At 39.2% G+C, this 13,039-nt stretch overlaps 2 protein-coding genes across 2 annotated transcripts; one reads left to right on the plus strand and one right to left on the minus strand.

The window, feature by feature from the left end:
• Positions 1–366: 366 nt before the first annotated feature.
• LOC127352077 (potassium-transporting ATPase subunit beta-like) lies at positions 367–4,503 on the minus strand. Its single transcript, XM_051380195.1, has 7 exons — positions 4,173–4,503; positions 2,647–2,775; positions 2,420–2,533; positions 2,118–2,323; positions 1,935–1,997; positions 1,432–1,524; positions 367–980 (listed from the first exon to the last, which is right to left on the minus strand). Exons 1-7 carry the CDS (start codon positions 4,282–4,284, stop codon positions 822–824), a joined length of 876 nt encoding a protein of 291 aa, XP_051236155.1. The 5' UTR covers positions 4,285–4,503; the 3' UTR covers positions 367–821.
• Positions 4,504–6,385: 1,882 nt separating this feature from the next.
• grk1a (G protein-coupled receptor kinase 1 a) lies at positions 6,386–12,418 on the plus strand. The gene is made up of 7 exons (XM_051380189.1): positions 6,386–7,549; positions 8,047–8,174; positions 8,587–8,744; positions 9,301–9,384; positions 9,916–10,040; positions 10,792–10,993; positions 11,746–12,418. The coding sequence occupies exons 1-7, from the start codon at positions 6,848–6,850 to the stop codon at positions 12,036–12,038; spliced, it is 1,692 nt and encodes a 563-aa protein (XP_051236149.1). The 5' UTR covers positions 6,386–6,847; the 3' UTR covers positions 12,039–12,418.
• Positions 12,419–13,039: the final 621 nt, after the last annotated feature.

Consider the following 13,039-nt stretch of genomic DNA (forward strand, 5'->3'; position numbering starts at 1 on the left):
GATAACCCACAAACTCTGCCATCAGCACATTTGTGAGAAACCTCAGCACCATCATCATCCTATTAGTGGGGGTAGCCAGTTACAGATACTCTACAGACTGTACTTAAACTGACTTTTTAGAGGTGTACCGCTTTCTCAGCAGCTTCATTACTGCTTGGATTTTGTTAAAAGGTAACCACAAGGATATTAGGATTGACAGTTTTATTGCATGAAAAACTAAACAAAAAGGAGCGAACTAAAACAGTGTTAATCCTGGTACCCTGGTGTGTGCTGGAATATATTTTTGAGTTTGTCTGGTTTACATTCCTCTGCACCAGCTGGCAAACAATAAATCATCCTTAAACACTGAGACTCTAGAGACCAAACTAAAATTGGATTGAGTTTTATTTAGAAAGACATTTGAAAGATGCATTAGCTACATTTGTCACCACATGAACATGTTCTGTTGTGTTTAAGAATCTAGTAGTTTCCCTCTGACATCCTCAGGTTTTTGGAGAAGAATGCAGACAGAGGTTAAATATGTTAGCGTGCACCAGGTTGCATAACAATAAATAGATTAATGGATCTTACTTTTTATCTTATGGTAAAACATAAAAATCAGATAACAAACAAGTTCAAAGAATTAATCATTCAGCAAAGCATGACAAAATCATGTCTATAAAAGCACCATACGGCACAGAGATTTACAAGTGGGCCTATACTGTTGGGTTAAGTTGAATACAAGTGGTTTAAATAATAGTCACTATTGATCTGTAGACACCTGCTCTAGCTTTGATACTGACAGGTGAGTTGTTACATGATTATATCTGAGCTACTGTTTCTCATTTCACTGCTTTGAGGTAGAAGATGACTTTTCCCTCGTAGGGGTCGTGGAAGTTCTCGTAGCTGATCTTGTCGGAGACCACTCGGCACTGGATCTTGGCGTGCTTCTCTCCGACCAGGCTGAACCGAACCGCCACCAACGGGTTGACGTAGGTAGGCTGACGAAAAGGAGGAAGGAGGCAATGCAGAGCGTTGGTTACTGTCATGTGAAAGAAACAGTTTGCCATATACACGATATTTTGACACGAGGCCCACTGACAACGGTTGAAAATGTAAATGTGCATATTTTCAGCACTTTACCACCAACAACTGTCAACAGACCTTTTTCATAGCAGCCATTTTGACATGAAATAGTAGGGTAAGCAAGGATAATAATTAATACTACATTTAATTTAGAGTCTTTCCAGTAAGCCAACATGCACAAAAACAGAACCCTGACTCAGTTTTACCTAAATTGAACAGAACCTTAATTAGTATCATTGGTAACACCTGTGTTTATCCTACTATTTCATGTCAAAATTGTCCAGTTGGAAATCCAGCCTTATTTTTATAGAGGACATTTTAATGACTGATCTTGTTTTATGAATAATACAAAGCGTTGTCTGTTACCTGTGCCAGTCTTCCGTAGTAAGGGAAATAAGAGAGATCCATAATACCCCTGTCAGGGAAATACTCGATTTTGTCCACATTAGCTTGTCCGTCCTAAACACACACACACACATACACATACACATACACATACACAGACACAGAATATCCTCATATGTAATGGGTATAATAATATATGTAATAGTATATTACGCAGCCTAATAAAACAGTTGTATAATATTTCATGTGAACCTGGAGGAGCTGTAAAGTCTGACAATTTAACCCTTGGCATAGATACTACATATTTATAACAGAAAGTCTGATACACACTGATGTTTGGAAGGGTGTAACGAAATTAGGTGCACTGTGGGAAATGTAGGATCTTTTTTTTTGGGGGGGGGGGAGCAAAAATTGCTTGTCTGCCTCTGCTGCATCGATTCTGATCATTGTTTCCTCAAACTGTCTGACAGACTAATTTTCTTTAATGCATGCTGTTAAAATCAGTATATGCAGACATGGCTCACCAGTACAGTGCAGTTGACGTATGGGGGAAGCTCAGTGTGATTAGAAGGCAAAAACTCAATGATCTGCAGAGACAAAACAGAATATATACAAAATATTTTAATTTACTCTAGTCATGGTTATTTAGTGTGATTTAATTATTATAATGTACTGCAATAGCCAAGATATTTATAAGTTAAACGTACCCTGTTCATCTTAATGATGACACAAGGCATGGTGCAGTTGTAGCCGAAGGTTGGGTCCTCTAATCCTGAGCAGGGTCCCAGCATACTTTGCGTGAACGGACATGCCCACTTGGTGTGGTGGGGGGCAGAGAAGGTGTTCTGGATAAAGTACTTTCCCTTAGTGCAGTTGTAGTTGTTACATTCAAGCTGCTTGGTGTCATTGTAGGCTGAAGAAGAGAGACAGAATGAAATATTTAGATGTTTTGAAGTACGACCTTATTAAAAATTAAATGTCCAACAGGGTCGAGTGAGTAAATACTAACGCTCCAGGAATGTATGAAGGATGTTGGACATTTTCATCCAGCTGGCCTTGTTTGATGAGTTGTAGGAGATTTCAACATCTTCCTCTCCATAAGTGTCCGGCCACACCATCACCCCTGAACGGACCAACAAACAGAGATTTGGTTAAGAGCCACTTAAGTTGTCAACTTAAATTAAGTCCTTGTTGTTGTTGTTGTTGTTGTTGTTGTTGTTGTTGTTTTTGTGTTACCCGGAGATGGTAGCCGGTCTTGATAGTCCGGTGCATAAGGACTCAAAGTGTACATGAGGGTCCAGATGGCCAGACAAAAGAGGGATGTCATCACCACATAGAAGGCCACAAAATACAGACTGATGTACACTGCGAAGGAGATTAATGCAGAGTTTCTTTGTTAACACACAGTCAGAAGCACATGTTTATTGCTGCATCTCTCTGTGAGTGTCTCTTTGTCTCAGTGCCCCTATGATGTTGTCAAATGTCTAATTTTAAGGCTGTTTTTGAGCTGTTGTGAATGTTTTCAAACTCAAATTCTTCCTCTATTTACAGAATATGCAAGGAAGTAATGCTAAATGTGAAAACACTCATGACACAAAGTATAGAGAGCGAGTTTGCAGTGTGCTTGCAAAGGTGTGCGTCTACATGTTTTAGAGGTCAAGGTGTCCTCTGTCAATATGAGCTCAGTTTAATCTGATTGTAAAAATCAAACATAAGGGGAAGGACTTATCACAACAGCAGGCTTATCTCTCTCTGTCCACATGCTGTAAACATATACCTCTCTGTAGTGATATTAAAAGGACAGAAGGAGTCACACAGCACAGCACACACACACATACAAACACACGTATACATTGCATCTTGTGCAATTAGTAACAAAGTACATTTACCACATTTATTTCACCTGGTAATGTCTCACCCCATGGTCACAATACGTCACATTAACATACAGTCTCTTGGATTATTATCTGTGCATATTACACATTTTCTTTATACTTTATACTGCAAATCTGCACATTCCTTCCTCTCGTTTCATTTAAAAAATAGATATATTTTACATATTTACATATATATTTCAAATTTATCTTTTATTTATGATTCTTGACTTTTGCAGCACTTGCTTTTCTTTTCTCTTACTATGTTTTTTTGTGAGGATTTCCTCATGTGATAACATAAATCTGATTCTGTTTCTGATATGAGGATCTTATAACACTTAAAGCACTGTTACAAATAAACTGCCTAACAGTGTGTAAAGTAGTTGAAAATACCTCCACCTCAACCAGATACAACATTACAATTCTGCTTACACTGTAAGGCTTTAGTAATAACAATCCACTTATAAAATAATACACCAACAGGAGTCATTCTGCAGCATAATGAGTACAGAAGGAACGGTAAAGAAACACAAAAAGAGAGCATTTTGGCTAAAAAGATTATAACTTTGGGAAATACTCCCTTGATTTGGCTATTTAATACCACTGAATGTTATGTCTGTTCTTCAGTTTAAATATTCGACAAGCATTTGATTCATGTTTGGTAGTATTGGTCACTAGCATTGCAAAAACAATGCAAACATCATAGACAACATATATGTCAATCAACAAATTGCACTGCAGGAACACTTGTCACTTCAAGTAAAACCTCATCAGTAGCAAATGAAGGACACTTTTCCTTCAGGATAATTTTAATAATACCTCTGATGAGCCATAGATTTATCTAATGTTGCATGAGAGAGGCTGATGCAGCTATTATTTTATCCCTACCCCATTTCTCTGGTGTTCTCCCCATAAACGTCCCATTGTCGGAATTCCAGACAAAACGGCCAAAGTCTTCACATCGCTGCCCACAAGTCCTCTTCTCCTTCAAGGTGGCCATGATGAAGCTCTGTGCTGACCAGGATCCACAACTTTCTTTTCCTTTACTGAACTCTAACTTTTGCTTCTCTTCTTCCCTCCTTCACTCAAGACTCAAACAGTAATATTAGTTTCTCCTCTCTCCTGTCCCTCCCCAGGCACTTTCAGGTTTGTGCTAATGTCTCGTCCACTCTCTCATTCTCTGTTGTAGCAGTAAAAGCTAAAAGTCACTCCCTGGACCTCTCGCTCCAGAGTGTGATGTATGTGTTATCTCTTATTCACTATTTATAAGGCCAAGATAAGGTGGGTATGCTGCAGGTAGGGAGGCTGAGGTGGGCCAATGTAGAAACAGGTCAACTTTATTCTTCAGCAGCAACACCCCCTTCACTCCCTGGAGAAACCTCAGGATCACCTTGAACAGCCGGGCAGCTTGGTTACCGGCAACAGTCAAGGTGAACGACTGCGTATGATTTGCTCAGATTGAGATGATTGACATACTGAAGCATAAAAAACATTCTGGTACCTGCCGAAGAGCTAATTTGGGCTTAAGTGATAAAGACAGCATTTTAAAGGGAGTGGATACTGTAACAATGTCATCACAGATTAGATCAGCATTAATAACTGAACCAAGTGTGAACATACAGTCAATGAAATGAACCCAGTAAGTGTCACAAATTGTCTCCAGAACCGAGTGTGACATCTTCAGATTGCATCTTTTGTCCTACCAACAGTTATACCTACTATATATTCAATTTGCAGTGAATGAAACAGATTAAAGAAGCAAATCCTCACATCTAATAAACCAAAACCAATTAATGTTTGGCACATTTATGTAGCAGCCAGTAGGACAGTTAACAGTTGACTGACTGAAATACCTCAACTATTGATGGATTTGGTACTTTGATTTCTGACAAAATTCCTGTCAGCTTCAACTGCACTTTGTGTTTAGTGCTAATTCGCTAATGTAAGCATGCTCTCACACTAAACTAAGATGGTGAACAGGGTAGACATTACAATGTGAGCATTCTCATTGTAAGCATATTAGCACGACGACCTTTAGCTCAAAACCCTGTTGTGCTAAAGTACAACTTCACAGAGCTGCTACCATGTTTGTTGCTTGAATAACAACATAAGTGAATAAGGGATTTTCATAAATTGTTCATTAATTGACAAACTGATTAATCATTTTTGGTTTTGGGGGCATGGGGGCAATTGTAACACACTCAATTCCTCCAGTCAGAACCAAGCACGAGTGATGATTACTCTGCACATGCTCAAGATTCTTAGATGAAGGTTATTAAAATTAATGAATGTATTAATTAATTATTAATTATAATTAAAAATGAACAGCCTGTGCTAATAAAGCTATTGCTAACTAGCATACAAGATCTTATCATGGCTCAGAGATCATATTTTACTCTTCCTTTGCTGCTAGATGTTTTACATGTTTACTTTTTTGAAAATGTTACAATAATATCATATATTTTTGAAATAATCACAGAATGTGTTGCTTTAGAAATCTATTAAAATGTTATGAATATTATCTCCACATAATCTTATTGTGTTTTTCTGTTAATATCGCTATCTTGTACCATTTTATTTTAGTTTGGTTAAAGGCTGTTTCTGACTCATCAGCTGATCAGTGTTAACTCAATTTAAATCTAGTTACCACTAAAATAGTTGCCTAAAAATAGAAATAAACTTTTGCTTTGACTGAAATAATTTGAAGCATAAATAAAATTCAAAATAAAATTATTTGACACTACAACAGTAATGTGATTACTTTGAGGTGTGCTACAGTGGGTTAATATGCCTTATTTTGTCACTGTTACAATTGCACCCACCCGGAGGTTATAGAGAGAATTGACAAAGTAAGAACAAAGTCAAGTACAAGTCCAGTCTTTTGCAGACACTTGATGTTAGCTGTTGTAAACACTTGCCTTTCCTCCCATTTCTCTCTGTGACAGCGCCTGCTGTGCCAGTCTCTCTCAACATCACTGCATTCCTGACATTACCAGCCCACTACATACCACATGTATCCCTCCTCCCCCCCCCCCTCTCATTTTCCTTTTCTGTCTCTCCTCTTCATTTACATGTGTTTTTCTGAGTATTTGTTTCGCTCTTTGTGTTCCCTTCTCTTCTTCAACAGCATGCACATGGGTTAGCACAGGCTAAAGCATTACAGAGTTACACAGTGGATAAATCCCTTTGGGGAAAGGTGATGACTCAGGTAGATCTGCATGCATGTCTTTGTGTGTGTGTGTGTGTGTGTGTGAGGGCAAGAGAAGGGACAGGTTTAGTGATAGCCTCGTTGAGGGAAACACTGTGGCTGTCTGCATCGAGCAGACAGTCAAATGTACGATATTCTCTGGTTCTGCGTCGGAGGAAGAAAACCACATCACATCTCGTTCTTATCAGGGATTAGTCATATATCATCTGCTTTTACTTTGCTCTTCTTTTTTGCTATGCTTCTCTCTGCTCTCATTTCCAGACGTTCATCTCCCAGCCGTACCTTCTCTCTGTAGCTGTTGTTGCATCTCACACATCCCTTCATCCCTTCCTCCTCACCTTTCGACTGTGTCACCATGGATATTGGTGGCCTGACGACAGTGGTGGCCAACTCTGCCTACATCTTGGCCCGTGGGAGCATTGATGGCACTGCCAACCCTGCATCCAACCGAGACAAGAAGTACCACTCCCGCCTCAAGCTGCCTCATATTACTGTGTGTGAAGGCCTGCGGGAGACTTTAGACCTGGGCTTCCAGACAGTCTGCGTGGAGCAGCCCATCGGAAAACGACTCTTCCATGAATTCCTAGACTCCAACAATGAGTACAAAGGCCCCTGCCGCCTGTGGAAGGATATTGAGGAATACAACATGGCAGAGGATGAAGTTCGAGCCCTGAAAGCGAGCAAGATCATGTCCCGGTACATGGAGCCTGGTGCCAAGTATTTCTGCCCCTTCCTGCCAGAGAATGGCATCACAAAAGTCAAAGAGAAACACCAAGAGGCTGGGGATGATCTTTTCACTGAGACCATGGACAACGTGATGGACTTTCTCAAGGAGGTACCCTATACTTTCTTCCTGGAGAGTATGTATCTGAAAAGGTTTCTGCAGTGGAAGTGGTTAGAGATGCAGCCCGTGGAAGAGGATTGGTTTGTGGATTTTCGTGTATTGGGGAAAGGGGGTTTTGGGGAAGTGTCTGCCTGTCAGATGAAGGCCACGGGGAAACTGTACGCCTGCAAAAAGCTCAACAAGAAGAGGCTGAAGAAGAGAAAAGGCAATGAGGTAAGGAACCAGATGATGACAAGATGCAACAGAAGATCTCAGTTAACTAAATTACATTAGTTTGCGCTCTGATTACAATTTGGAAACATAATTTGTGGTCTGGTTTTCTCGTGGTTTTCCAGGCTTTCTATGTACAGTGTTGGTTTAATCCTGCCCTCTAAACAACAGTCAGTAACTAGATGTAGTCTTGCAGACGACGTTAGGCACCTTTGGCTTATATGATTAGTGCCTTCAGCATTAGAACATTTTGATCTCCTTATAAAGCACCAATCCCACCATGTTTATAAATGGAGCAGCTCTCGAGTGTATTTCCTAATCTTCTACTCAGTCTCCAAAACAGAAACAATAATTTCAGTGGCTTCAATGCCTCTGAAAATGTTGTTTAAATAATCAAGTTTTAATATATATGTTTACTGTGTTTGATATATACTCTCTTTATAAGTTAATGTATGCCTGTAAATATGCACTCTTACTGGCTGTCCCTTCCTGTCCTGTAGGGGGCGATGGTGGAGAAGAGGGTCCTGGCTCGAGTTCACAGCAGGTTCATTGTCTCTTTGGCCTACGCCTTCCAGTCAAGAACAGAGTTGTGTCTGGTCATGACCATCATGAACGGAGGAGACCTGAGGTTAGACACCATCTTATTCACTTGACATGCTGACCACAACATCTCCATGTTTCAGTCTCTCCCTCAGGGTCTGCCAAAGGGATCTAATTTAAACAGTTTGCAACCCAGTATTAACAATGAATATTTTGATATAAGCATTATGCATTTAAATTTAGATTCTGTATTTATTTGGCTTTTTGGGATCAATGATTCACGTTGTCTGCACCTGATGTTGCTCCACAATCCCATTCTCTTTTTTACAGATTGTTTTAAATGTCATGTCTTGTATGGGTGTCCTTAATGTCCACATATAGTGTATATTTCTTGTATAAACTTATATATATGTAATCGTATTAGAATTACCACTTTGGAGCACAATGTGTCTATAAAATAAAAGTCTATACCCTACCCCCTTCCTGTCTTGTGCCACCAGGTATCACCTTTATAACGTGGATGAGAATAACCCGGGGTTTGACGAGCCACGGTCCTGTTACTATGCTGCTCAGATCATCCAGGGCCTGGAGCACCTCCACCAGAAGAGGATCATCTACAGAGACCTCAAACCAGAGAATGTGCTGCTGGATAATCAAGGTCAGCTAGTACAAAAACAAAGAAAGATGTTGTCTCTTGTGTTTGGTCCTGAAGTGCAGCCTGAAGTAACTTCTTTGAGACTTCAGTTTTCTCACAGTTGTTGTGCTTTTGGTAATTCATGTGACTGTCAAACTGGGGTAATGTAACTCTACAGAAGAAGTTCATTCAACCACTTAGAGGTTATTTAAACACTTAAGACCATATAGGTTCATATAGGTCATGCCGATAGTAAGACGGGGAGATTGATACCACTCGTGTTATCAGTAAGCATTTTTTTTAACCAAAATTTGTGCTTTTCACTGTGATCAAATTACCTTGACTTTAAAAGTATGTCCCATTGTTAGCCTCCTGAGGTCAAAACACACCACACACTCGCTGTATAAACCCACCGAACCACTCACATCATTTCACACTTACAGTACACACAGTGTCTTATTATACTAACACAAGGACGTCTTTCAGTTATCGTGCTACTACAGAGACGTAGTGTGCAGGTCAACATTCATATCTGTGACGTGCACAGCTCTTGACATTACCCTGGTGTTTGTTTTCACAGGTAACGTCCGTATCTCTGACCTTGGTCTGGCTGTGGAGCTGGCTGATGATCAGTTGAAAACCAAGGGCTACGCTGGGACTCCAGGTACAGTCGGAACAATAATCACAAATTGACATGTACCTGGTTGTAGCTGCTCTAACAGGATATATGAACAAAACCTAAAGCTGAACAGTATTTGTCTCTGTCACTGTGTAATTAATACATGACATTTACTTTGTTCCATGTAATACCACAAACTGCAGTGTGTACGGACTGCAGTTGCCAACCAGTGTTACCTGAATAACTGGACTGAAACTATCCTGCCACTTTATAATAGAGCACAATGATTAAATAGAGAAAATATCTGACAAAGAATCAAAATATAAAATGAGATTTGCTAACATAAATGGCAGAAGACGAATAGTCAGAAGTTTCTCAGTTAGGTGGCTGTTTGGAGGAATTTGGACTCCTGGCCTCAGTATTTCTAAAATCGTGACCACAGCAAATGTAAAGTAATCCTCATGTATGGGTGTATTTGTATTTTGTATGTTTTTAGAACTATTTTTATTATGTATAATTTTGATCTTTTCAGAAGTTTATATGTCCGCTCTCTAACTGAAAGGTCATGACCTGCAGGTTTCATGGCTCCAGAGCTGCTGAAAGGAGAGGAGTACGACTACTCTGTAGATTATTTCAGTCTGGGGGTCACTCTTTTTGAGTTTATGGCTGCCAGGGGACCATTCAGGACCCGAGGAGAGAAGGTACACCTACTGTGTATGACCTTGTGTCCGCTTTTCCTATTCTCAATCCATGTTTTAAGCATTTTTTAAATTATTAAGATGTTTTTGTTTACTGTTTTGGTTCCATATTTTCTTTGTCTCTTTCCTCGCAGTCTTGTTAGCTCTTATATCTTTTTGTCATGTGGTATTTAAACCTGCCTTTACAAAACTTATAATACAGTAACAGATTTGATGGCTCAACTTTGCCCTCTTGTGGCCTGATGCTGATACTGCAGTGCAATAAGAAGCCCTGGCCCCTCATTTAACCAGTGGTGGAAGAAGTATTCATATATTTTACCTAGGTAAACATGTAATATCACATTAGTGTAAAGTAGCATAAAACGAATACTCTAGTATTACTACAAGTGCCTCAGTGTTGTACTTAAGCACAGAGAAAATGTACTTTGTAGTTACCTTTACCCCTTCATCTAACCTTAAAGTGAAGAGGCAGATTTTGTTACATATTTCTAGATTAAGCATTCATCATTTATGTACATCAGGATAGATATTTCCTTTACTGGGGATGTACAGAGGTATTGTACAGCATATACTATTCTGATGACTGTGTACATAAACCTGAATGTCCAAACTGGAGAATTGTTTACTATCTTTATTGCTTTATTCACAGACTTTAAACTATTGTGAACTATTGTGACATGTTATAATGTGATGTATGTAATGAATGTAATGAGAGGTTTAACTTAATCCCTGCTGCTCTTTGTGCTGTTTGAAGGTAGAGAACAAAGTGGTAAAGAAGCGGATCCTGAATGATACAGTCATGTATCCAGAGAAGTTCAGCGAGAACACCCGGTCCATCTGCGAAGGTCTGCTGTTCAAAGAGGTCGACAAGAGGTTCGGCTTCAAGAACGGATCATGTGACGAGCTCAGGGCGCATCCCTTCTTCAGTGAGATCAACTGGAGGAAACTGAATGCAGGTGTGTATCAGACAAATACGGTATCATATCTTAATCAAGATCACTGTTTTGTCTGCTTTCATCATATTGCACTAATACACATATCTGTCTCTGCGCTTGTAACACAGTTTTATTAACTTTCTGCTCAGTGATTTTGTTTTTGGAAGTATTCCAATATGCTGTGTTGCCTATTTATAGATTTGGTTTCACGTTTTATGGTGCTGCTACACTATATACAGTATATTAAATATAGCTGTTGTGATGTGAAACAATGTGTAGAAACAGTGTGCAGTGTGAAGTTGACTTCAAAAAACAAATCTGAAATAAGTGACTTACTGGAAGAGTCTCTGTAGTATTTCTTTTAAATTTACTTGCGCGTTAAAGGCTCTGAATCAGCTTCTTACTTTGAGAAAGGAGGCCCTAAACATAAATGTTCTGCCAGTTTAAACACTTTTCACTCTTTCTCTAGATATTTCTGTATTTTTGTTTTTGCTCTCTCACTGGTTTAAAGTGGCTGGCACTAAACTGAATAAAATTGATGCCACGTATTTCTGTAAACCAATCAGGATTTAGCAACATCCAGTGATGTTGCCAGGACACTGCCAATCAAATTGACCAAAACACACCCACACAGTTGTTGTAAATGGAGTAAGAGTGTTTAGTGTTAAACTCTTAATAACTAAATGTGTTTTTTCCTTAAATGAACTTTGATATTGTCACGATAGATTATGTACTAAAAGTTAGTGTACTAAAAGTATGTTGTCTCTCCTCAGGGATCCTTACACCCCCTTTCGTGCCAGACTCCAAGACAGTTTATGCCAAGAACATTGACGACGTTGGGGCCTTCTCCACGGTGAAAGGCGTGCAGGTGGACGACAAGGACAACGTGTTTTTTGATGAGTTTGCCTCAGGGAACATCTCCATCCCCTGGCAGGAAGAGATGATCGAGATGGGGATCTACGATGAGCTCACGGTCTGGGGAGCCAAAGGCACTTTGCCCAACGACCTACGGCGAGAATCCATCCTGGAGCAGCCGCCCAAGTCCTCCACCTGCAGAGTGTCGTAAGAGGCTATGATGCAAGGAGGATTTTACATGAACTGTTTGCTTTATCGGTCAATCAAACTTTATTTTTAAGCACTTTTCATACAAGATTTTAGGTTAGTGATGTACTTGAAGGGGAATGAACTTTATTGATGTTGATGATAAAGTATTTTTTTTACTAGCAGTGCAGCTTTGGTAGTTTTTTTTTGCTCCCTCAGATATCTTTTATACGACAAAAACTTTTAGGCACCATGACACACACACATACCTGTGAACAGTCTGTGTATCCACCTTGTTCGTCTTCAGTGTGTTATAATCGTTCTGCAGCTTCAGAAGTGTAAATATGCTTGTATACATTGCTGCAGAGATGTTAATGAATTTAAATAAATATTTTGCTATTAAAATTCATGTTTGCATGAAACTGACACATATATCCAGTTCCTACCCCAGAGAGGCAGCAGTACCTATGTACTAATGATAAAAACACCGGCAGATACAATCAGACAACACCTCGATTCAGACAGCTAAGAGGAACCTATTTGATAGTGAAATGAGGACATACTGAAGTAATCTCTGGTGATGATGTGGTGGTATACACACTGGACAAAATGTGTCATTTGACTATATTAAATAAGTTTACTGTTGTAATTTAAAAACGGTACGGTTTATGTTTGAGCCTTTGAAAAGAGAAAGAGAGAAAGATATGGAAAAGTATCCAAGGGGACATCTTTAGTTTGCTTGTTTTGTCAATCAAATAGCCCAAATATATTCATTTAATAATCACATAAATACTCACAACTATGAGGCTATAACTGGGTTATGTTTAGCATTTAATCTTGAACATGTATTTAAATAATTCATCAACAATCAAAATGGTTGCTGATTAATTTTCTGAAGATCATTTAATTGACGGCTTTAAGCATACATACTGCATAAAAGTATTATTTCTCTTAGTTATCACCAGAAAGGGGGTCTCAGTACACTGTAGTTCCTATATTCTCACATGGCAGCAAGAGCAGATACAT

This window comes from Dicentrarchus labrax, unplaced genomic scaffold (genome assembly GCF_905237075.1).
Source record: "Dicentrarchus labrax unplaced genomic scaffold, dlabrax2021, whole genome shotgun sequence".
Classification (NCBI taxonomy): Eukaryota; Metazoa; Chordata; class Actinopteri; family Moronidae; genus Dicentrarchus; species Dicentrarchus labrax.